The sequence below is a fragment of the Tupaia chinensis genome, unplaced genomic scaffold (assembly GCF_000334495.1).
Source record: "Tupaia chinensis unplaced genomic scaffold, TupChi_1.0 Scaffold000707_1, whole genome shotgun sequence".
In the NCBI taxonomy this organism is placed as follows: domain Eukaryota; kingdom Metazoa; phylum Chordata; class Mammalia; order Scandentia; family Tupaiidae; genus Tupaia; species Tupaia belangeri.
The window spans coordinates 33,443-60,860 of NW_006160230.1; the positions used below are offsets into that span (position 1 = coordinate 33,443).

Consider the following 27,418-nt stretch of genomic DNA (forward strand, 5'->3'; position numbering starts at 1 on the left):
AGGGATTGCAGCGTGACCATCCCTCCTGGGGGGTGATTTCTCGCTTTCTGTCTCTCTGTCTCTGTCTGTCTGTCTGGCGAGCACACATGCCCTGTAGCAAACACCTCTCCTAAAAAAAAAAAAAAAAAAAAACTCATGCCGGGCGTGAAAGTCCGTGCCCAAGATCCCCAGAGGAGAGTGGAGAAGAAGGGATTGTGGTGTGGCCATCCCCCTGAAGGGTGATTTCTCGTTTTCTGTCTCTCTGTCTGTCTCTGACTTTCTGGCGAGCACACGTGCCCTATAGCAAAAACTTTTCCAAAAAATAAGATAGTAGATGACTCTATTTTATCATGAAAAGGAAACTGGCTTAGAAATAAAACATGGAATGCATTGAAAATACATGCACTTTTCTGACAAAAACAGGGTTTCTTGGGAAGATCTGTTCTGGTTATAGACTTTAGAGAAATTTGAGTACCTTTCAGTTTCAAGATGAGTTTAAGTATTCCTGGATTTTGTTTCTCCAAGTATGAGAGAATAAAACCAGAATCTCTGTACTTATGTAAGTGTGAAAAAATCCTGTTAGTAATCAAAGAGGTATACTTTTTTAATGGTTTAGTGACCCAAAGGAGGTTTGAAAGTCATTATATATGATTATTATTTTTATTAAAATTGGTGACATATTGTTGGCATTGGAATTTTTCAATTAACTGAGTAAGAAGCATATTCTATAATCTAAAATTGTGTATTTATATTTACATTTTCCTCACAAATGTTTTACATTTCAATGCAATATGTGTTGATTTTTTATGGTTTTGATGCTTCTAAATATTCTGATAAGTTATCACAAATAACATTCACTTTCTTTCCTTTTAGTTTTTATGTAGTTGATGTGAAGATTGTATCATCAGATAAAGGCCAATAGGGTACAAAATGACAAAGAATAAATATAATTAAAATGTTAGTTGATATGATAGCTATTATACTGGGAACTATTATAGTAAAGGAAAATATAGTTTTTTTAATATAAACATTTGAAATTATATTTGTCACACTGTTAATTCAAGTGTTTTAACTTTTGCATTATTATTTTGCACTATAATTTTGATTGTCCAAAATGAAACTTAATATTCATTAATCTGGAAATACTTCTGCATAATCTCTTTGTCAAAAATGTCCAGGGAAGGGACTAACAGTTGGTATAATGGCTATGTCGCTGGACTCCCATGTAGTTGACCATGGTTCGAGTCCTGCACCCGGTGGCTTAAACTCATACACAACGTGTATGTGCGTGCCCAAGATCCCAAAAGAAGAATGGAGGAGAAGGGACTGTGATGTGACCATTTCCCCTTGGGAGTGATTTCTTGCTTTCTGTCTCTCTGTCTCTCTCTGTCTTTCTGGTGAGCACACACACTCTATGGCAAAAACTTCTCAAAAAAAATGTGCAGGGAAGTCTCTATATTACTCATAATTATAACATGTGACTTATATGACTACTCTGGTAGAATTAAATGGAAATTATTTTCTTCAGAAATCAACAAATATGGGACAGCTTCATAGTGTCGTGGTTAAAGGCTGTTCTTAGGGAGCCTTATCCCTGGCTGATGACAGTTTGAATCCCAACCTTGACAACTTAAACAACACACTGGGCACATGTGTGTATGTGCCAAGAATCTCCAAAGAATGAAGAAATAGAGGACAAAAAATTGCAGTGTGACTAGGCTTATTGGAGTGATGTTTTATCCTTCTCTCCCTCTCTGTTTCTCTCTATCTGGCAAATGTGCATACCCTCTGGCAATAAAGAGAGTCTAAATTTTAACACAAAAAGAAAAGAAATCAACAAATACAATAACTCATTATATAAAGTTCAGTTTAAACATTACTAGCTCCTTAGTTTCCAGCCTGTGTAAAACAGTGACTAAGGAAGGCTCATGCAAAAATCCCAGTGGACGAGATAAATAAGAAGAGGACTGTATTTCTGCGTGATTCTTGGGAAATAATTCTGAGCACGAATGTTTTATTTCAGGATTTAGCAAATCTTATGTGTTTTATAATTTTCCGTATCTGGGAGTCATATGAAAAAGTGACAGATTTTGAAGATTGTAATTTTCTTCTAAAATCAGATTTATTAAAGTTGGCAACAGGATAAGTCACATTACCAAAACAGTATATGGAATAAAATGCATCACAATTTAGATCATTTATCATTGTTATTATTGAAGGTAAAAAAGAATAAGTCTTGAAGGGGAGAAAAATCAGTGGCTTTGAAGACAATAGTTTGAATGCTGGCTCTGCCATTTATAGTAATATTCCTTATTTCTTATTTAACATGTCAGGGTATCAGCTTCCTCGTAGGGAAAATGTAGGCGTATGATTGCCTCTTATTTTTTTAACTTTTTATTTATTTATTTATTTATTTATTTATTTATTTATTTATTTTAATTTGACCAGAGTTGGGGGAGAGAGAAAGTGAGAAAGCAAGTCGCCAGGTCCAGTACTCGAACCACGGTTGTCCATGTAGTAGTCCAGCTCCCTCAACCACCATGCCACTTGCTGGCCCCAGTTGCCTCTAATTACCATGAGTGCAGGTACTTGGGATAATATCCAAAACCTAGAAATTATTCTAACATGGTAGCATTCTCTATTACTTTTAATGCCGGAGTAGCCAGGCTCGAAGATGGCCATGAATGGTATTATGCCCTCCTGTACTGTTTTCATCCTGATCGTAAGCTAGACAGAGTGGCTCACACAAAATGAACAGAATATGGAAGAAGTGACTGTAAGTCACTCCCAGGATTAGGTTGTAAGTGATTGCAGGTTCCTTCTCAGACAGTCTTTCTCATATATCAGTCAGTCTCTATGAAGGAAACTAGATGACATGTCATGAGTACATACAGTCAACATACAAAAAGAGGCCATGAAAAAGGCCACATCTCTGTCCAACAGGATAGAATGCTTGCCAGCACCTCATTATTGGACTTTGAACAATAGCCACCCATATTCAAAGCTTTTGAAAGTTCCAGCAACAGCTTAGCCATAACCTCATGAGATACCCTTTTGTCAACCAACCTGGTTCAACTTCTCTGTTTCCTGATCCACAGAAATTGTGAGACAATAAATTACTTGTTTTCAGCTACTAGTATAGAGAAACTAGTATAGACAATGACTCTGACATAGTCCCTTCTCCTCCATTTCAGTATTTGGGGTACATACAAACAGGAGCGCACGTGCACACACACACACACACACACACACTCCTGGCATACTTTCAAGCTTCTTGTCTGAAACTCAAACTATTTGGTGGTTGTGTATCAATGATCATTTTAAACGCTCATCTTCCATGAAGTTATTTATAAAGCACAGTGGAAAATCATATTTTAAAGATCTTTTCCAAGGCTTTTCAAGTATTATAATTTCCTTTTATGTTATACAAAATGTTCAGTTTTCCACTTTTTTCCTCAAAGGGATGTCTGATTGAATTAGTGGTATATTAAAAATAATCCCTAGTTCTCCAGGCTAACATAGCTTTTGGTAAATATTATTTTACTATCAGGATGACCAACCAAAGAGCGCAGACAGGAGAAAGGGCATATGTGAATTTACTGAGGATAGTTTCAGAAAGAAAGGCTGTCTCCGAAGAAGACATATCTCTTGCAACAATAAGTGACAGGATATAATGACTGGAATTGTTCATATACAGTTCCATTTTCATTCCTAACATTGACTGTCCAAGGTTGTTTTATCACAATAAAGTGATACTAAGGCTTTAAACAATATGAGGAAAAGGATTTATATATATAGCACTTATATATGATGTATTGGCATGAATGAAGTGGGAGGTGAAAATTAACTTATTAATACTTTTGTTAAAAATTAAGCTATGTGTTGATGAATAGCAGCAGGAGGGTTTGATAGGAAAAGCTGAAACAAATTTATGGAGAGTACTTTTTATTGGGCAGTTCTAACTGTAGTAAGAAACATTTTAGGATTTGGGGCAATGGAGTACTGTGATGAGAGTGAAATTTTGTTAACATCTTATTAATATAGTATAGGATGGTAGATCTTACTAGCTCAGAGTGCTTCACTGGATAATATATATTACTGGCTAGGGATGCAGTGGACAATAAATTTTTGCTGTATGTTATTAAAACTCATGAGAACTAATAGTCCATGAGCAAATACTTAAGGAACTGATATCCCTTTGGGCACCAGCATTATTTCTCATCTTTTTCCTTTCTATCATAGGTTAGCTTTGTGAGGTTACATGTGTCATACCTTAGTTTAGATGATGGTGTTTTACTCAGCACTTTTTGTATATACTGTAATAAATCAGTGAGGGTCATATTCAGCATAGGAGAAAGACTTTGGATTAAAACAGCCCTGGGCACCAACTTTCCTGTACCATTACTAACTTTTTTAAAAATTATTTATTATTATTACTATTATACATTCAATTGCTATACATCATTTAGCTTGAAAAAAGGATTTACTCAACTTGAAATACACCAAAGACCACTCCAGTTGAGAATATACACATTATCATCAGCAGGTAATCAACCATATCTATATCCCAGAAATGTCTCACCTCTCTATTTTTTCCTAATTTCCTCCCCTACACTTTTTCCCTTTCCCATCCTCCTTTCACAGTCTCCAGAGTTCATAACAATTTTCAATGCTTTTATGTCCTCAAGACATTCAGTCTCTACTATAGAGTGGAGTGGGTATATGTTAAGGGGAGACATACAATACCAGCTTTTAAGTTGCTTACTCTGAATCTTTGTTTTATCAGGTATTATCTCATGGAATTATATCTACCTTAAAGGACTTTTGTAAGAACTAAGTGTCTGGGCCATAGTGGATATTCCAAAGATGTTAAATATTATTACCATTTTGTAAATGAAGAAAGCACTTCCTAATTAATTAGATCTTTTGCAATTTAGAGATAATTAAAAATATAACACATCTCAAAATCAGATATTTTCATGCCTTGGTCTTTTTTGGAATCATTATTTCTAATACGTTTTTAAGTCTTTGTTTGCTGAGAGAAATGTCTGAGACTACATTAAAGATTTTTTTAATTATGAATTTCCTTCTGTAAAATCTATAAAAAAATTATGAAATATAGGTACTTTATTCATTACTGTACTTACAAAACACACACACACACACACACACACAGTTGACAAGACATTTAAGTTACAGTTTCCTTCTAAATTATGTGTCCTAGAAAGAAAAAAACATTCTTCAGAACATTTGAGATTCTTAACCACCTTGCCAACAAAATATTCTGCCAATTCCTAAACTAAAACTCTGTTCTTTCAAATATTTGTTTACTAAATAAAAATGAAGTAGGATATTTTACTACACCTAAGCTGAAATAATTTAAATATGAGTTTTAATTATAGAATCTATTGAATAAATCATGGTTGTAAAGCACATTTATTATTATTTTTTTAAGCACATTTATTATTAAAAAAAAGTCCTTTCATTTTCACTTCCATGTTTATCTTGTTAGTTCAGTTTCACCACTCTAAATGCAAACTAAAGAAACCAGATAAGGAAGACATTACATCCTTTTGTAAGATCTCAAAATAACTTACACACACACACATGCACACACACACAAGTTTATTTCTTCTAGGAGAGAAAATGAGACAGAAGCACTCCCAACAGGGTCTTCATGCTGTAGTCTTACCCCCGCCTCCGCTATTCAGGATCATGGGCAAGCATGTGTATACACACTGAACAAAGGGAGACCTTGTGATATGAACCCAGTACCTTCTTATGTCATGTCAGTGTCACGGAGCACTGCATTACTACTGTGCTGACACAGCCAGCCCAGAAATATTCTCATGTTTGCTGTATGAATACCAGACCAAGCATGAGTCATGGGATTTTATTCATTCATGCTATATAAATGCATATGTTAAAGTCCACTACTTTTCTAAAATATTTTTGATAAAATGGCTCATGTAATCCTCACCAATATTGTACAAATAACTATCAAATTTGTAATTCTGCACTTTAATTTTTTATTCACACATGAAGGGTAATTTATTGATCAAATAAAATTTTACATATATCATTCTTAGAACACAAACTGAGTTTATAGTACTGGTCTATACTGAAATTGCAGAAAGGCAAATATATTTGCCATTCTTATTGGCATCAATAACTTTAATAAAGTGTAATCTTTAATCAATAAGATTTAATACATCTTATTTAAAATAAATAACTCCTTTGTCAGAAATCTCTGAGTTATTGATTTTAAGTTCTGAGTAACCACTCTATAGACTAGCCCACTAAATTAATGACAGCTGTTCTACTGACAGTTGTAAGACAGCATGATAGAAAGAAAAATATTTCATATGTGTGCATATATATGTTGTATATTATATATAGTATATATGTCATATATTATATACAGTATATATAACATACAATACATGTTATATGTTATATGATATAGTATATTATTGCATATTATATGTGTTGTAAATTATATAATGCATATAATACATGTTATATACACACACATATACACATTCCATATATTTTTACACATGTAATAGTATGCACATATGTATACACACATCCACATATATTACATGTGTAATATGTATTGATATATGTAAAAATATATGATTATATTAAGGTGCTAAAGCTATAATTTTACAATTTAACACATGCATTTTGATCTAGTTTTGCTACTGAGTATCTTCATGGAAAAAAATCATGTTCAGGAGTATAAGGACCAAGGGTTGCTTTAGGAAAATAAAAAACAAAAATGAAAAGACTCTTCTAAAAGTTGAATGTGAGGAGAAAAAAAGCACTTCCAAAAAAGAGAAAGCAAAAACAGGCACTTCAGAAGAAGAGCTTCAAACACACAGAAAGTATCAGATCTGAATATCTGAATGAGTCATGATGAAGCCATCATGACCTCCTTACTATACTTAACTGTTGTTTCATTTATGTATTAATCTTTAGAAAAAATAAATTTGTTTATAAATTTATAATAAGGTCCTGTATGAATACTTGAGTGTAGAGGATTGTTCTTGTTCTGTTTACTTCTTTTCCGAAAGCAAAACTTGTGCCTGCCTAAACCATCAAGTCTATAACATGACAAAAAATGAATTATCAGGTGGCAGTGTATTAAAAAAAGGAAAATGTGGAAAACAACCTAACATTCTATTCTGTCTTCACTTTTAAGTTCTATAATTCCTTAATCCGTTCCTACTTTTAAAAAACAAGCAGTCGTACTTTAACGTGAGACAGTCACTTCTACCCGTATAAATATATCTAGGAGCAGGGAAATGTATGAGTTTACTGTGAGGATCATATACATCCATGCCAGTGATTCAGTATGCAATTCAATCTCGTCAGGTTTTTCTAAATACTTTTTCTCTTGAGTTTCTTTTAATTGTCTTTTGCTATATCCCACATGTCAGAGTTTGTACACTCTTCTGTGAGGTTCTCAGTTCTAGTCTTCAAGAGAAGGTAATATTTAACCTAGACTTTCTCTCCTATCTTTGTTTTCTGTTAAGAAGGGGAAATGAACCAGAGTAGTACCTGGGTCTATCCAGATGTCCATATGAGCGCCACCACCATTCCTAGCTGCTTGTGCTCCTTCCTTCCACAGCCTGAAAACACTTTCACAATACTCTTCTGGGTATACATAATCATGATTAGAATTCAACAGTGTAGAAGGAAGTTTGATCGATGTGTTTGGGCCATCTGTGTTTACTAATTGGCCTTAATCAAAATGAGGCTTCTCTTCTCCCATAAAGACTAGGACAGAGGTCCTATCTTCATTACATTTCGGAGAAGGCTCCCAAGTCCCTGAGAAAGACATTTCTAGGTTGTAAAACTGGCAAGCAGCTGGGAGAAAATTTACATATCAAAGGGGAAGAGAATGAATTTATATTCCAAGTTTTCTAAAGTAAGTGCTCTAAGAAATTAGTAGTCAGGAGTCTACAGTCAGAAAGAGACCTGTCTAAAATGTGGTGCAGGTGGCAGGGTGCTGCTATGTGATAATGGAGCCATATGAGAAGGCCTTGGGTTCAGACTCCAGGTTGACTTAACTCTGTAGGTGAGCCTGTAATCCTAGCTTGATGGAAGTCTAGGGTCATGCAGGAGATCATGGTATGCTGGTCCTGGAGGGGGGGAGGAGATGTCTATTTCTGTCTCTGTTTCTCTTTCTTTTGCTCTCTTGTGAAGGAAATAAATGAATAAACTTTAAAAATAAAAAAAATTAAATTTAGTCAAACTGAAGAGAAAGTCAAGGCCATGTTGGTCAGAAGTAAGATATAAACCACAGAATACATCTCACACTGAATTACTATAAAAATCTCCTTTTACTTACGCTTTAGTCTGAGTTGTTTCTTAGTGTTATAACCAGCAGAGCTTCTCCAATATAAAATTGAAAAAGTTACTTGTGCTCAAACATTTAGGATTAAAATGCAGGAGTTTGATGAGTAAGAGATATAAATTATTTTTCTAATTATTCTTATATGCAAGCGTGCAAGCATGTACTGGCTTCTAACTTTATGATGAAGAGTTTGATGGACATGCTGATTGATAAGAAACAGAAGCATTTTTTTTCCTAAGACGTGCACATAAAAAGTGACCTTGAGCTTGTTGATGCTTATGCTATTAATGTTTCTAGAGAACTGCCTTTTCTAGTTCTGCCTCTTCGCCTTAGAGTAAGCCTAATACCCTTTCTCATAAATAGCCAACTCCTAGGGCCAGCAGATGACATGGTGGTTGAAGTACTGGACTCCCACATGGCTGACCACAGATAATATCCCAGACCCAGTGACTCGAAAATCATGCTGGGAACATGTGTGTGCATGCCCAAATCCCAGGAGGAGAATGTAGAAGGGACTGCAACAGGGCCACCCCTTTTCCCCCCAGGGATTGATTTCTCACTTTCTGTCTCACTGTCTCTCTCTCCCTCTCTCTCTGGTGAGAACACATGTCCTAAGGCAAAAACCTTAAAATAAAACAAACTATGAATAGTCAACCCCTCTCACTATTGTGAGTTACCTTTATGTATAGCAGCTCCATATCAATGGTGTCATGGTAAGCTTTCAAGCTCTTTCATGGGATAAACTCACCTCATCAAGTATCTGCTTTAAGGCACAGCAAAATACATGAGAATTATGATCTGGATATGCTGGCACAAGCAAATGAATGAAACACTACACATTTTTGTACCGTTTCTTACTAATTATTCATCATTCAGTTAAGCATAAAATTGGTATAGAAAAGGCCAATTTAACATACTATGTGACAGTAATTAAAATATTTACATATGAGTCTTAGAGGGACAACTCTCAAATCATATTCATTTAGTATACTTCAAAAATTAAAATAAAATCTATGGGGCCGGCAAGTGGCATGGGGATTAAAGGTGCTGGATTGCCACATGGCCAACTGTGGTTTGAGTCCAGGACCTGGCAGCTTGCTTTCTCACTTTCCCTTTCACCCTCTCTCTGTCTCTCTCCGGTCAAAATGAAAAATTATAGTAACAACAAATCTAATCAAATACATAGATAAATATTTTTTTAAAAAAAATCTAGGTTAAGTTCTAAGTATGAAGCAATAAAGAGAGTAAAGTATGAGACACTTTTTTTTTTTTTTTTTTTTTATTGTCAGAGGGTGTCTGAACTCACACTGGCTAAAGAGGGAGAGAAAGCATGCCCCAGGGTTGTGGTCTATTGCAATTTGATTTTCTCCACTTCTTCATCCCCTCAGGATTTTGGGCATTTGTGTTTCAAGCCACTGGGGCTGAGAACTTGACTGTAGTCAGTGGTGTAGGGTCTGGCTCTGTAGGCACAATACTGCACGACAGAGTTAGTCCTGAGAAAATTTTTATATGAAATTTCATAAGTAAGGGATTATGGCCAATTCTAACTTAATTAAGAGTAGTAGCCTAATTCAAAAAATTCAGTCCTTTTGTCACTCAAGCATTTTCCTTTCCATTTCAGAGATTCCCATTCCATTTTTTGTTCCCATGCATCACCACCTTAGTTTAGGCCACATCACCTAATAACTTTGTAGGCTGAAGAAAGCTTTCTTTGCCTTCAGCCAGTTCTTCACTTCAATCATACTTGCACGCCAAGGCCAGATTACTCTATAGCAAAACCATTTGATATCAGACTTTCTAAGCACTCTTTTATCCCCTACATAATGACTGAATTTTTAAACCTAGAATTTGAAAGTCTCTAAAACTTGATCCTAATTTATTTCCCAACATTATCAGTCACATACAAGGTGGTCTTCAAATATTTCATGAGAAATGAATATTATAAAAAAAATTTTCCCCCAGAATAAAATCATGTTGTAATTCCATTTTCTATAAATCTTTTGAAGCCCTCTCCTGTGTTTATATTATGACCATGTTTAATCAGGTGATGCACTAGCTTTGGTGAAGTCTAAGATTTTTTCTATAGGGTGCATGCACTCTCCATAGAGATGAAGAGACAGAAAGTGAAAAATCGCCCCCCCTCCGGGGGAAGGCTACACCCCAGTCTTTTCTCCTCCATTCTCCTCTTTGGATTTTGGACATGCATGTACGTGCACACATTGCAAGTATTAAGCCACTGGATTTGGGACTCAAACCACAATCGATCATGTGGGAATCTAACGAAGTAACCAGTGCACCAACTGTTGGTGCCACTGTAACAGGCTTCTAGCCGTGTATGATCCAACGTGCTAAAGCTTTCACTTCTTCTCACAAATGGGAAATTCAGTATCTACTCAACTTTTTGTCATGTTTATTACTTATAGGAAAATGAGCAGTAGTAGAAATAGTTTTTATGTTATCATTGTAACTACTATTCTATGGGCATTATGTTCTAATACTGCACATAATATTTTATATTGTGATATTACTTAACCTTCCTACAACCCTACAAACTCACTTTACACATAAAGAAATTGAGTCAGTCGGGAGGGGTGGTAATTTACAAAATTTCATGGGGTCAATAGTTAAGTCAGAATGTTAAATCTGTTTTTTTACTATATATTTTGTATTTTTATTGTACATGTATATGGTATATAATGTGATGAGTTGATATGTAAGTACATTGTAAAATGGTTGCTACAATCAAGAATTTAGTTAACACATTCATTACCTGACATGGTTGTCTTTTTTATGTGTCCATGATGAAACTACTTAAATTCTGCTATCTTCGCAAATTTCTATTATATAATATACTATTAACTACAGTCATGACGTATTCATTAGATTGCCACAACTGAGTAATAACTGAGAGTTTATATCATAGTTTCCATGTTTCCTTGAGAGAGAGAAATTTTTGCTATAGGGACCATGTGCTTGCCAGAGAGACAGAGAGATAGAAAGTGAGAAATCACCCCCTGGGGGGGATAGCCACACTGCAACCCCTTCTCCTCCATTCTCCTATTGAGATCTTGAGCACACATTCACATGAGGCTGGTGTGGAGTTTTAAGCCTCCAGGTCTAGGGACTGAACTGTTGTGAACTACGTGAGTGTCCAGCAACGTAACCATTATGCTATCTGCTGGCACTTGTATCATAATTTTTCATAGAGGATTTGAGTAGAGTAAAATATTAGGTCTTCAGGAAAATCATGATGTATTTTTATACGCTTTTCTATTCAAAACTGTATCATGATTTTCCTGACATCCCAGTAACTCTACAATCACATGCAGTTCTTTGCTAATCCATTATTGTACGTGGAAGTACCATAGAGTCTTAGATTCACCAAGAGATTTATGAGCTAAAATAACTTTCAATCACTGAACTAAACTCTCAGTCGCTTAATGAATAAAAAGGCCTTGATTGGTTTATCTTTATACTCTCTGGCACTTTATATCTTCTGCCACACAGAAAAATCAATTTTATATTATGATAAATTATTTATTAATAGTTCCATTTTTATTATTATTGTTGTTGTTGTTGTAATTATTCTTGGAGAGATTTTTGCTATAGGGTGTGTGCACTTGCTGGAGAAAGAGAGAGAGACAAGACAGAGAGATAGAAAGTGAAAAATCCACCCTCCAGAGGGGATGGCCACACCACAATCACTTCTCCTCCATTCTCCTCTTGGGATCTTGGGCACACATGCACATATGCCCAGTAGGTCCAGGACTTGAAGTGTAGTTGGCCATGTGGGAGTCCAGCGATACAACCATTACACCATCTTCTGGTCCCAATAATTTAGCAATGATATAAAGAGTTTCTTGCACATAGTATGTTATTAGTAATTTTTAAATGAATATATCTTATATTTGCTAATGATCTAAATATCATGGCATATATTTCCAGAATTTCTATATAGGGTATACTTAGATTTAGGACTAAATAAACTAGTATATCTAGTTCACATGCAGAAGAGAAGTAAATAATTCAAATTAGTTCCTGAAAAGTGGCTTTGTAAGTTTTTATTTTTTAATTTGTTGGAGATTGTGTATACTTGCTTGAGACAGAGAGAGAAAGAGAGAAAGAGAAGGAAAGTGAGAAATCACCTACCCTCCCTGTGGCATGGTCACCCTACAATCCCTTTTCCTCCCTTTTCCCTTTCAGGATTTTGGGCAAACATGTACACGCACCTGGAGTGTTTTTCAAGCTGCCAGCTCTGGGCCTTGAACTTCACTGTTAGCCATGTGGGATCCTCCTGCCTTGATAACCATAGCAACAGCTGGCCCACAATTGAAGATTGCTTTTGTTTATACAATCACTGAAACCGATCTCTTTTCCATTAGCTTCATAGAGAGGAAAGTAGGCCTCCAGAATCAACCTGACCAATCAAACTGAGCTGCACAGGGAAAAAGTACAGCACAGATAAAACCACACATGAATAAATGAGTAACTGAGACTCTTCCTGGAATGTTAATTAGGCTCAATGGGATATGTAAAAAAAGAGATCTTGTTATTATTATGGTGCAATCTTGCTTTTTCCAGCAAAACTTTTCCAAATTAATTGAAGACATGTCTAACTTACTAAGCACAGACTTCACATCCAATCTGTAGCCTGAGAGAATTAAAAGTATACTTTAGCCTTTATTATACAAATATTTTCCTAGGTTTTCTACTTTACCTGGCTAACATAGACCTAAGTTGATAAAATTATATTGATTTATTCTAAAGTACTTGTCCATTTAAAAACCATAAATGTTTAGTACTTATATACTTCCAAAATAGCTGTACTTAGTTTGCAAGTCTTATTCAATGGCAGTTTTCCCCTATATTTTAAGCACCCAGTGTTTAATTGGGCCTTATTAATATATGAGTTGCATGCTTCAAACTTAGCAATATCCTAAAGGACAACTCTATCACTCACAACAAATCTTGAATTGCTGAAAAAAATCTTTTGAAATATAATTTTTAAAAAAATGTAAGCTCCCGTACTGTAGCTCTCTCCTAACTGCAGCAGTAACTGTTTCCTTTTCATTTGAATGTTTTGGTTTTCTATACTATATGATTTTTGTTTACTATACTGTATGATTTTTATACCCAATTAAAAGTTTAAAACAATAAAAATGACTAAAAATTGAGCATCCAGAATTGTACAGAAGTTCTAGGGACCGAACTGTCTGTGCACAAAATCCTTAGGTTGAAGCCCTCAACCCCAATGTGATGATACTTGGAAGTGGGGCCCTAGAAAGGTGATTAGGGTTAGACAGGTCGTGAGGCAGAGCCCAGTTGATTATATTTGTGCCCTTAGAGTTGGAGACACCAAAGTGGTGGTTTCCCCTCTGTGTTCACCACGTGAGGACACACAAAGAAGGTAGTTGTCTGTAAACAATTAAGAGAGCCCTTATCAGAGCCCAACCATGCTGGCACCTGCTCTCAGGGTTTTGGGCTTCGGAGCTATGAGAAAATTAATTTCTGTTGTGTAAGTCACTCAGTTTTTGTTGTTTTATGATTGCAGCCTGAGCAGACAAAAAGACAGGAAGTAAGTTTTAAAATATTAAGTTCAGAATTACTTCAATGGAGAAAGTAAACACAATTATTATAGACTTCTAAGAAGAGTTCTTACACCATAGCAGGATTCTCTGAAGAAGTAACCTAATGGCGTCTCTCTCTCATCTTCTGGGATGCAGTCTGAAGCCTTGAGAACATTTTTCTAGATGAAGAAAAAGTAGAGAAATTCATTTCCCCAGTACATTAAGTTCTTGTCTGTGGGCCTGAACTATATGGGGTCTTAAATTTAAGTTTCTACCTCTTACTATGCAACTTTGGTCAAGTCCCATTGTCGATAAAAGTCTCAGACTCTTAGTCTGTAAAAGGAGAGTAATAAAACCTAACTAAGAGAGTGAATAGTGGATTAGGCAATACAAATAAACCGTGCAGTATTCTACTCACATATGACTGCTGACGGGTAGCTCTCCTTGATACTCTGATCACATCAATAAAAATATATTGTTTTCCTTAATTCTTTGTGTGTTGGGGTGTAATAAATAATAGGACTATACACAACAAAATAATTCAAAGGTCTAAGGACATATGAGAATAAATTAGGTTTGTCATCAATGAAAACTCAATAATCTTACACACATGTAAATACTATTTGTAACTGCTTTGCATTACATTGGCCTATCAGTGGTAAGCAACAAATACATGACTATAGTAATAAGCTTTTGTCATAGTTGAGCTGTCTCTTACAGTTGGAGGGAAGCATCTAGAGGAAGAACCAGAAAATCGTTCTGAAACTTGAGGCACTAGGGAGGCAGCATGGTCTAAGGGAAAGATGGGCAGGGAGAACATAAGAGGAGACCACCAAACCCATGAGGTACTTGCTTCTGCCTGAAAGAGTAATAGTATCAGAAACATGTGTGTGAAGATCACCCAGTATCAGCCTCCTTCAGCTTTTATCTTGCAGAGTAAAGCTGTGATCTTACTCATCTGGACCTGGGCCCCCAGGATGTAAATATAAGCTCACTCCATATGGGCTACCAGACTGAACAAGTTCCATAGCCTCTAACAGTATTATTTGGTAAAAGGAAACACAAATACCTATATAAAGTATAGGTCATGGTGTTTTAAAAAGAAGTTCAGTGACATTTATAGTCCAAAACAAATACCCACAAAAAAGTATTTGTATTCTTTTTTACAGACCTGTCTGGCCCTGTCAGGAACAACAAGTTTTCCTCATCTCCAGGAGAAGAGCGTAGTTTTCACTGAAGTACTAAGAGAGTAGAAACATAGTGACAATGAAGACACCAGTGTCTGTAGATGTGAAAAAATATATGAGGCAAAGAAAAAGTTGATATGTCCACTTCAGACTTAGAGTCACTGCCAAACCTTGTAGTTTATATAGTTGGCTAAATAATACTTAAGTCCTGTTTTCATCTCAGGATTACTCTACAAATACTTGCATGCTTCAGTTTTTCTTTATAGTCACCTAATTCTCTCTCTCTCTCTTTTTTTTTTTTCCTTTTCTAGCTCCTAATTCTAACCCAGTGAAAAGGAATTAAGGTGCAAAAATATATTATATTGCTTATCTGTTGCTACATGAAAAAAATCTTAGCAATCTAAAATGACAAATATTATCTCACATAGTTCTAAGAATTAGGAATCCAGGACCTTTCCACGGAATGGTTATAGATCACAGTATCTCATAGATAATAATGGGGCTACCATCCTCTCAAGAGGCTGGAGAATCCACTTCTAATCTTACTCACATGAGTGTTGGTGGGATGCCTCAACTTGCCATCATAGTGCTGTTTCACCACATAGCTGCTGATTTCTCCAGAGCTATTGGTGAGAGAAAGAGAGGAGAAAAAGGTGGTTGATGGGGGCAGGAAAGGAAAAAGAGACAGAGAGAAATAAAATAAAAGTCATAGATGTATTTTGTGACCTCACCTTAAATGTTAAAAACTCTCACTTCTACCATATACTGCTATGGGAACCTGATACAATATGAGTGTGAAGACCAGAAGGTGGGGGGATTGTTGGGGCTGCCTCAAAGGCTCACTTGTGCATACCCCTCTAGCATCTCTAGCAGAGAAACTAGCTGTATGCATGGTCTTCGCAAGCCTGAGGGTAAAGATGGTCTACTCCATCCTATCCACCTACTAAGCACTGGATAATTATCTACTGATCAAACATTTGGTTATTTCTGAATTTTATTTCTAGACATGGAGTTCAACATGTTAAATTTAAATATTTAAAATTCTGAATCTCTTTGAATTCATTCTGCCAGTCACTTAACCTGTAAGTAAATATTAAGAGAATCAAAAGTTGTCAGGGTGGTTATGGTATGATGGGTCACAAGTTATGCACAAATCACCAAGGACACACAATACAGAGGAAATAAATTTATGTGGAGAATTAGAGAAAGCTTCATAGAATAAGTGACTTTGGTGTGTTTGGATTTTGTTTTTGATTTTTAAGAGAAATTTTTGCTGGAGGACCTGTGTGCTTGCTGGACAGACAGACACAGTGACAGAAAACCTAAAATCCCCCCCCCCCCCGGGAGGATGGCCATGCCACAATTCCTTCTCCATTGCCCTCTCAGGATCTTGGGCATGCACACATGCACATGTGCCTGGCATGAGTTTTAAGTTACCAGGTCTAGGACTTTAAGTGCTGTCAACTCTGTGGGAGTTCAGTGATGTAACCATTAGGCCATCTGCTGATCCCATCCATTACTTTTGAGTTTTGCTTTAAAGGACAAGACTGACAAAGAGGCAAGCTAGAAGTTATATATTTGAAAAAAAAAATGATGGTGAGCTTAAACAAGTTTCACATGACAACATACAAAATGATATCAACTTTATTACAGCTCAAACATCAGGGAAAGCTAGCAACTTACTGCAAACATACATATTTGATAATGATCCAAAAATGTAAAGAAGGAAAGGAGAAATTCCAAATTCAAGTTAGTGATTACTTCTGGAGGGATTTGAGGAGCCAAGGTAGTAGAATAAGAGAAAAAACAGAAATAGATTAATTGATGTTGGTGATATGCTAATATTTGAGTAGGTTTCTGGGATTTAGGTGTTAGAATTAAAACAATTTTCATGTATAAAATATTATATAATCTGTTGGATTTTTTTAGTTTCTTGTTTTTAAAAGAGACAGAGAGAGAGAGACAAATACCATCAATAGGCCTAAGGATGCTATCTCCTCCAGTCTTTCAGCCAGCCAGGATCATGAGCAAACATGCTTTAGCATGTAAAGGATAACTCACACCCAATCTTCCATTTGGCTACTGGCAATATAGAGTGGTAAGTCACTGTTGCAGCACCATGGCTGGGCCTACATGACCAATTTTTAATATTGGGAGATGTCAGCAGAGGGAACAGCAGATGAAAATGCATGGACGGGTGAAAAAGCTTAGAATAAAATACTGACATAACTATGGAAATGATAAATAATGCATTATTTTTCATGATTCACAGTTCAGCATTCTGAACTTGTATTGGAGTATACAAAGGAAAGGGGATGAGAGATACAATTGAAAGCAACAAATCCAAAACTCAAAATCTTGCATAAGAAGGAAATACTATTTCTGTATTAAGAACCAAGAGGTTGATTTCTCCTTTGTTGGCTGTGTAGTGATAAGATCAAGACATATTACATTTGACAATCTCAAATAATGTGAATTAATGATAAGTTACAGGAGCAGTTATTATTTTCATCCTTAGGAGAGAGGTCTGGTGCATTTCAATTGTCTGAAACTCATCATGTGCCAACAACTTTTGTTCCTAGTAGAATTCACATCACAGGGTGGTACTTTATTTAACAACTTACCCTTTTAAACTATTGTCAAGCTGCAAGTAAGGTTTAATTACATTATTGCCAATCATCTGAAGAATGGTAATTACTTGGAGCCCTTGGCCAGTATTTTTGATTAAAAGTGCTGTGACAGGCTCAACAGGTCGTAAGTTCATATCCCAATCCTATTAATTTTCATCTAAAGCCTTACTCTGTTCCTTAGACAAGGAATAAACGCACGCTTGGAAATGGTGCTTAGGAACAACTTGAATGATCAGAAGAGAAGAGATACATGAAATGCAGTGACTTTAGGTATTATGGCCTGTTGCTATAAGATCTGTTTTATTTTTGGTTTTGTTTATTTTTTCTTTTTCATAGCCAAAAGAAGAAGAAAAAGTAATCTTGTGAACAAGAGATTATTTTCCTATGAGAGATATGAAGTGCTTTTCATAATTAAGCTAGGCCACTGGCCAAAAGTTCAGTGGGTGATCAACACTAATATTTATCTGCCTAAGAGTGAGAAAGTGAGTTACTCTATATTATTCTAGGAACAGGTTCAGGCCACTTTTTTGTAGTCAAGGAGACTCAGTATAAAAGCAGAGGGTGATGAAGGTTGGAGTGTTTCCTTTTAAGGATAAAAACAAGACCTTAGCTGTTTATGATAATGTGTAATTTTTTTTCACTTATGTATTTATTTATTTATTTATTTTAGAGAGGTGTTTGCTACAGGGTGCGTGCGCTTGCCAGAAAGACAGAGAGAGACAGAGAGACAGAAAGCAAGAAATCACCCCCTGGGTGGATGGCTGTGCTGCAACCCCTTTTCTATTCTCCTCTCAGGATCTTGGGCATGCACATACACAATCCCAGCGTGAGTTTAAGCCATCAGGTCCAGGACTCGAACTGCAGTCGACTGTATGGGTGTCCAGTGACATAGCCATTACACCAACTTCTGGTCCCAGTAAAGTAATATTTTTGACTGGGCTAATATACAGTGTATTCATGCTGGGGATGTTCATTTTGCTTGCTGTAAAGATGTCTAGTAATTAAAACTAAACCTATAAAAAAAAAAAAAAGGACATATAGGACACAATAAGACTACTGACTGAGACATTGTATCTGTTTTGCCAAAAGAAAATCAAGAACGTCTAGAGATACTTTCTGAACACACTGTCTTTTGCAATGCTCAGTTGTAACTGTTCTTGGTTCTACTCTCTTAGTTTTTATTGGCCTTTTGTCTGTTGATAGATCTTTGTTTTGCTCTTGCTGAAAATTTCCTTGCAAAAAAGCAAGCCATCAGGTACAGGACTTGAACCACGGTCGGCCATGTGAGAATCCAGCACCCCTATGTTAGCCCATTGATAGCATGTTTCCAAAGTTCACCTACGTTTTCTGTGTCTGGGCACACCCAGAAGCTGTCCTTCTACCACTTAACATGCTATTTGGGGTAGCAGTAAGTCTCACTGATATCACATTTGTGTCAAAGCAAGGTGTCTCTCACTAGAAATTTCAAAGTTATTCATTTTATAATCGGGGTTCTATGTTCTGCATCTAGAAAGGGCTGTAGCTTCTGTTCTTCCTCATCTTCCTGTGGCAGTCCTCAGATTCTCTTCGTAAATCTTCTCCCTAAATTACTTACTTGCAAACAATCTCGTAGTTCCCACATCTCTTCTTGATAACTGCCCCCTTCCTTCTGGTTTTCATTTTCCATTTCCTATTACTACAATATATTTCCTCCAAGATCCTCAAGAGACTTGTTCTATTAGTTTTTTTTTAATTATTATTTATTTATTTTTTCCCACTCAGAATGGCATCTTTTTTTAAAATCCATTTTCCCATTTTCTAACAACCCTGATGCCCCGTGTCATTTAGATTCTCACTATCAGACCTTCCAACTCTCACTCCCTATTCCCTGCAATCTTTATTCCTCCTCAGTAATTGTTACTGAAATAAAATTTCTTCTCCATTCTCCAGCAATTTCCTGTCTAGCCTATATCCTCTTTTCATTACCTGCAAAAACAAGGATTAGCTGATATCCACTGGGCAGAGACTGCACAGCGCTGAGCACTTCGTTCCACTGTCTCTGGCTACGCAAGTACCTTGACCATCTCAGGCATCTCTCAGCTCATTCTCTTGCCATTCCATTTCTTTCCATCATAGCTATAGAGAATTTCTTCAAACCATGTTTAGGTGGAATTTGCATGCTATCTTTACTTCCCAAATTCAACTTAGCCTCTTCTTGGAAATTGATATACTCATTCGGCACTCACTGGAAGATTAATCATCTACTCTGTGCTAGGCAATGCCTTCGGAACTTGAGACACTAAGATAAATGAGGCATAGTTTCAGTCTTTAAAAATCTCAAATGATACTGGCAAGATTTACCAGCAGATGGTGACAATAAAATGCGGCTAGGTGTTATGACAGGGGAATACACAAGGAACTGTGGGAGTCTGAGAAGAAAGCACGTGACAGTGGCTCCCCCTTGGAGAAAAAGAAAAAAATCATGGAGAACTATTATTTGACAAGGTGTACAACTAACAGACTAGGGAGAAAAAGGCAATTCCACAAAAAGTTTTGCAGAGACGCCAAGCATTGAACAAGCATGTATTTCTTTGACTGGGAAGAATTTCTTTGTAGGAAAATAAATGGGAGATAATGCTGGAAAGATAAGGCAAGGACTTATGTACGAAGGGTCCTGATTGTCTTGCTAAGGACATGGAATTATCATGTAGGCAGTAGTAGGAATTTGACAGAAATATAAGCAACAATAGTAGTTAGAAGTCTTTTTTTTTATTTCGAAAGGTTTTTTGCTATAGGGCACGTGCACTTGCCAGAAAGACAGAGAGATATAGAGAGACAGAAAGCGAGAAATCTCCCCCCAGGGGGGATGGTCACGCCGCAATCCCTTCTCCTCCATTCTCCTCTCAGGATCTTGGGCATGCACACACGCACACCTGGAGTGAGTTTAAGCCACCTTATCCAGGACTCCAACCGTGGTCGACTACATGGGAGTCCAGCGACATAGCCATTATGTTGACTGCTGGTCTCATTAGAAGTCTTTTCTATTACCATATATATTTCCCCTACATTCCATCTGAAATTGAATTCCATATTTTTTCCATAAGTACTGTTCTTTAATTACTTCTTTGTTTTGATTTTTTTTATTTGAATTTATTTACTTATTTTTTTTCTGAGACCTCAATTAGGTTTGATTGCAGTAACTCATCCTAGTCTCAGCCAGCCCCAGATCATGGACATGTGCATTCCTGACATACTTAAGAGAGGTCTCTGGATATGAACCCTGAACCTTCCTTCGTGGGTTAGCCTTGCAGAGTGTTGAGTTTTGCCACTGCACCACCATCCAACCCCGTTTTGTTGTTGTTGTTGATGTTGTTTTGGCTAAAGGGCGCGTGCAGTCGCCAGACAGACAGACAGAGAGTGACAGAGAGACAGAAAGCGAGAAATCACCCCCCGGGTGTGTGTGTGGGGGGGGAGGGGAATGGCCACATCGCAGTCACTTCTCCTCCATTCTCCTCTTGGGATCTTGGGCACACACGCATACATGCCCGGCATGAGCTTTAAGCCACTGGGTCTAGGACTCAAGCCACGGTCGACTACATGGCAGTCCAGTGACACAGCCATTACGCCAACTGCTGCTCCCCCGTTTTTAATTCCATTTTATTATCTCCTATAATTGATACAAAGTCCAAATTATGCCATTTATCTCTGTCCATATCAATTACCACAAGAAGCACAGTATATCCCTCACCTCCTGGATTCTAATTTCTGAATGACTAGGTCATTGCCATTTCTGCCTCCATTTCCTTCCCTTCTCCATCTTCTGAAAATATCCACCCCAGAGAAGTTCTGAATCAATCATCAGAAAAATACCGGTAATTATAAATTTACCTAGATAACATTTTCTTTATTTTTTTTAAACTGAAATTGATCTCTGTCTTGATTATATCTTTGACCACACATTCCTTCAAAACGGTAGAAATAAATTCAACTAATTCAGTATCTGAGTTAGTAGCTGAACAAGGCTCAAGAAGAAAGACATGACACATAGTGACATCAAATTTCCTTTCAATTCATGATCATGAATGTTGCCTGGTAGTTATTCCATGTTTACCTATGTTTTCTTGTCCATTCATTTCTCAAGTCTCAAAATACTTTTTCTCTCCCTTTTTTTTTTCTCCATAGTGTTTTCAGTTGATGAACTCTTCTTATTTCACTAATCAAAATAAGGAACTGAGAAGAGATTTTTCCACCACTGCGTTTACCAACCAACCTGAATCTATGCTCTTACATTCTGTCCTCTCTCTTCTTTAATTGCCAGAGAACTCATTTACTTACTAGATAGAGAGACAGGCCTGGGCAGGGGAAGAGGGTATGGAGAGAGCACTCCCCAGGGATGTGTTCTTGCTGCAAACCCATCTCTTCCATTTCTATATGCTGTTGGGATTTGCAGAATGCATGCACACACACCTGGCATATGATTCAAGTCCACGGGGCCAGGATTCACACTGCGGTTGAACATTAGAGACCTGAGTCTCTTAATCATTAGGCAGGCTCCCATCTCTTGTACCTATAGTTGTTGATTCTACTCATGATCCTGAGACCCATCTGGGTACTTTACTTTTTCCGTGCATATCTGCCCCAAAATTATACTTGCAGCTTGCAATTGCCTTTGGATTCCATATGCATGAATCTAATTGGACCTGACATATATAATTAAATATTTAAAAACCATCATTCTGGTTAACACTCAAAAACTGAATTTCTAATAACATCCCTACCTTCGTGTCCCATCCCTGTTACTTTACATACATATAAGTGCAACCAAAAAATAGTTTCTTCTACGGTTTCATCTGTCTCAATGAATGCAACTCCATTCTTCATGTCTTGAACCAAACCACTTAGTTTTATTCTAGGCCATTTTGTTTTCTCACAATATGTGTATTGTCCTGTAAGAAAAGCTATGACTCTCCCTTCAAAACGTATCAACAAGAGGCCAGCAAATGGTGCAGTTGTTGCATCGCTGGACTCCCCCATGGCTGACAGTGGTTAAAGTCCTGGACCAAAGGCTTGAAAATCACTATGAGTGTGTCAGTGTGCATGCCCAAGGTACCAGGAGGAAAGTGGAGGAGAAGGGATTACAGTGTGGCCATCCCCCCTGCAGGGTGATTTCTCACTTTCCTTACCACTGTCTATATCTCTTTCTCTCTCTCTTTGATGAGCACATGTGCCATATGACAAAAACCTCTTTAAAAAAATGTACCAACAATTTTATGACTGCCATCTCCCTCTGCTAATCCCACCTTGGTCCAGGCCACCACCACTTTTGCCTGAGTTATGCACTGACTTCAGAGCTGGAGTCATGCTGATTCCCTTGACCCCTTGCATTGGATTCACAAGAGTAGTTACCAAACTGAGCCTCTTAAGTCAGAGAATGTTCCTCTTCTGCTCAAAAACATTCAGTGTTTCCTACTTCCATCAGACAAGAAGCCAAAAATCTTCATAATTATCTAAATGCCATACAAGTTCTAGCTTCCACTTGCTCTCTGACCTCTTTATTTCCCTGCTTTATTATTTCTTCTTATCACTTTTCACTCTATAACATTCTATGCTCTTTACTTTTCTACCTTGTTTCCTTCCATTCTCCCTCCCTCAGGAGACTGTAAATGCTATGAGGACAGGGTTTTTTGTTGTTTTGGGTTTCTATGTTTTGTGTATTACTGTATTGTTAAAGCCTAGATCAGTACCTAACCTAGTCAGTAAGTGTGCAGTAGGTGGTTGTGGAATGGGTGCTGGCAGGTGGCATGGTGTTTAAGGTGTTAGACTCCCACATGGCTGATCATAGTTCGAGTCCCGGACCTGGTGGCTTGCCTTCTCACTTTCTCTTTTCTCTCTCTGTGGCCAAATTAAGAAATAAAAAATAACAAATAAAATTAAATAAATAAATAATGGCTGTGGAATGAAGGAATGATTTAATAAATGAAATTTTTTCACTGGCTACCTTACAAACCTTGTATCATCTGTTGTGCATACTAATGTGTTTATAACTGTAATAATTTAAAGTGTGATCTCTGGAATCAGAGAGAAGTTTGAATTCCACCTCTGCCTTACAATATGACCTTGAGCAATTTACATAATATCCCCAAGTTTTATTTTCACATTTTTTAAATGCAGACAATAATCGTGATTGACTGGTCCATGTGCGGTGGCTCAGGTGGTAGGGTTCCTCTGTGCAATATTGGCCTAGGTTCAGATCCCAGGTTGACCCAAACACACTGGGTGCACCTGTGCACACCCAGGATCCTGGATGCCTTGGATGCTAAGGGAAGGATCATGGCATGGCTTGGGCCTCTCAAGGGTATCTGCTTATCTCTCTCCCTTTCATGAAATACATAAATATTAAATTAAAACTTAAAAAATGGTAATAATGGTGACTTACTAATTCATAGAATTGTTACAAGAATTAAATGAGAAAATGGAATTGAAATGTTCAGGATATCTCACAGTAGACTTAGTACGTTTTCAGTAGAAATAGTTCATATTTCATTAATGTAGCAAATATATATTATTTTTTTATGTCTTGATTTTTACTTTTAAATATTTTATATAATCCCTTTGATGCTGGAAATAGTAATTCTGATTTAATTTAATTAAAACCTCTCAAAATATTGTTTTGCTGATATTTTATCACTTGTTCTTTGAAAGTCAATTAGACAACTAGAAGTTCTGTTCCAGTGGTTGTTTTTGGTATCCTCATGTCATACAAGGAAATAGCTTGGTGGTTTCATCCATTCTTCTAAATGATAGAATGGAAAAAATGTTGGCGATTTACCTGGATTTTGTGTTCAAAAAATCATCCTCTGAAGCAAATCATCACAATGTATTATGTCATTAGTTGGAAAGATGTTTTTCTAAAATCTGTACTTGTTGAAATTGTTTATATTTGTAGCAAGTCATCCATGTATAGTAGACCTTTACACTTTATGTCCAATAACGTTGAGCTTTTAAAAAGAAATATAGTCCTTTAAAAAAAAAGAACAGGCCTTTTATTTTTAAATGGTTTTTAAAAATCAACAGAAGTTTCTTATTTTTTATTTCAGTTTATGAAATTTTAAATTCTGTGTTCATAAATAAAGTTTATTGAAACATTAAAAAAAGAAATATAGGGATCAGAAGTTAGCATAATGGCTATGTCACTGGACTCCCATGTAGTCAACCACGGTTCATGTCCCGGACCCGGTGGCTTAAACTCATGCCGGGCGCGTGTGCATGTGTGCCCAAGATCCCGAGAGGAGAATGGAGGAGAAGGGATTGCAGTGTGGCTATCCCCCCTCGGGGGTGATTTCTCACTTTCTGTCTCTCTGTGTCTCTCTGTCTGTCTGGCGAGTGCATGTGCCCTATAACAAAAACCTCTCCCCCCCCAAAAAAAAAGAAATATAGTCCTTAATAATACAACAGTTGGCCACACTTGGATAGAGTAGTGCAGCAGTAACACAATACTCTGAAAAGCTGAAGCCATATGGAAGATTAGGACACATTTCCCTGGTTAACCTGTGCAAGCTAGGCATGTACATGTACACCTATGAAACTGTCTGAATGGAAAGGCTGAGGAGGATCAGGGCATGAGACCTACAGAGTGTTTGTTTCTCTCTCTCTCTCTCTCTCTCTCTCTCTTTCTCTGTCAGTAAACAAAATATTTTTTTTAAAGGGAAAAGAATGTAACAGCCCCAACTATTTGACAATCACATAATCCAATTACATTTTTATAATTAATAAGTCAGATGCATGGCCGCATCATTTTTCTCATATTGAGTTTAGTTTTGATGATCAAGATGTAGAGAACATGCCGAGGTCACAGTAAGGGGTTGATTGCACCGAGTCACACCAAGTATCTGAAAATTTTGCAATGAATAGATTTCACTGCACATTTTTCACAGGTGGGAATTTACACTGAGAAACAGCATGTCTAAGATAAGTAATTTTGGTAAGATTACCTAAGGACTACTTAGAATTGATCATTTGCTAGGTAGAACTAAAAGTCCAATTGTTATGACTGCTAGCCTGGCTTTTGTTTGGCACAATTGTTTTCCTGTGTCATGGACTAGTAAGAAATTTAATCTTGAGCCTAGGAGTCCTAACTTGAGTCCCATTCTCAATTCTGTAATACAAAAATTCTTAATTTACTCCTTTGTAGAAGAATAGGGGTTATATCTGCTCTATCTTTTACGAGTTGTAGAATTATGTTAAAGGTGGAGTTCATAAAAATGAGATGTGTGCATTATAGTTGGAAGACTATTTTAACAGCAGTAGTAGCAGTTTCTAATGCTGCTGTTGTCTTCAACTCTTACTCTGTTCTTCCTTTTAGTTTCTAAACCTCTGTATCTTCATCACCACCCTCCCCATACCCCTTCCTAAAAGAAGTATAATGCATGTTATCACTAGGAAAGTCAGTGATAAAATCATACTGACAGCCAAACTCTCCAGTCCCTCCTCTTTTTTGGAGGAAAAAAATTTTTTTCTGGAGAAAATTTTTTTTTTCTTGAAGAGGTTTTTGCCTTAGGATGCGTGCACTCCCAGGAGAGAGTGAGAAACAGACACTTAGAGGAAAAGTGTGAAATCCCCCCCCCCCCCCGATGGGTGGTCATTCTGCAATTCCTTCTCTGTTTTCCTCCTAAGGTCTTGCCCATGCATGCAGATGTGACCAATGTGAATTTCAAATGACTGGGTCTGGGATTCAAACTGCATTCAGTGATGTGGGAGTCCAACAACCTAACTGCAATGCCATCTGCTGGCGCAACTGGGATAATTTTTTTTTTTGGAGAGGTTTTTGCTATAGGGCGCGTGCGCTCGCCAGACAGAGAGAGACAGAGAGATAGAAAGCAAGAAATCACCCCCCAGGGGGGATGGCCATGCCACAATCCCTTCTCCTCCATTCTCCTCTCCGGATCTTGGGCATGCACGCACACGCGCCCGGTGTGAGTTTAAGTCACCGCTTCTGGGACTCAAACCGCAGTTGACTATGTGAGAGTCTAGCGACATAGCCATTACACCAACTGCTGGTCCCACTGGGATAAAATTTTAATAACACCAAACTGTCTCTTTTAATCCTGTACTTGGATATTAGTTGCAATAATAGTTCCATTTCTCCTTTGCACAGGAAATGACTTATTTCTCGTAGCAGTTCATGAATTGGGACATGCTCTGGGACTGGAGCATTCCAATGACCCCACCGCCATCATGGCTCCATTTTACCAGTACATGGAAACGGACAACTTCAAACTACCTAATGATGATTTGCAGGGCATCCAGAAGATATACGGTAGGTTATCAGTTTCTGCTTGGTTAATTCCACAGTAAGCCCGGAATTTCTGTTGTGTTTTCTTCTTTGAAATAAATGCTTTAATTAATCAAGAATGAGAAAAACCGAAGAAAAATAAAACTAAAAGCTAAATAAAAAAATTCTGTCTTTGGCAAAATTTTTCTGTTAGTTGAGATATATATATATATATATATATAAAATCAGAAAGTCTTAAACATGATGAAGTTATCTTATTATGTTTAGTTGAAACTTGCAGTTATAATAAAATCTAATGAGCCTTATTATTTAAAATTTAGGTCAAAAATATGTAATAAATTAATATATCCAATAAAAACAGTGAGAAATATAAGAACTTTGTATAAGATGCTGAGACTTTGGTACAACTGACAGATTGG

At 36.9% G+C, this 27,418-nt stretch overlaps 1 protein-coding gene across 1 annotated transcript in view; it reads left to right on the forward strand.

The window, feature by feature from the left end:
• The window catches only part of MMP16 (matrix metallopeptidase 16), a gene marked incomplete at its 5' end in the record, with an annotated part of 139,819 nt that overhangs the window by 19,844 nt on the left and 92,557 nt on the right, over positions 1-27,418 (forward strand). Inside the window, one exon of the mRNA XM_006160751.2 lies at positions 26,862-27,023. Coding sequence (XP_006160813.1) covers positions 26,862-27,023 — 162 coding nt within the window. The remainder of the gene's footprint in view (positions 1-26,861; positions 27,024-27,418) is intronic.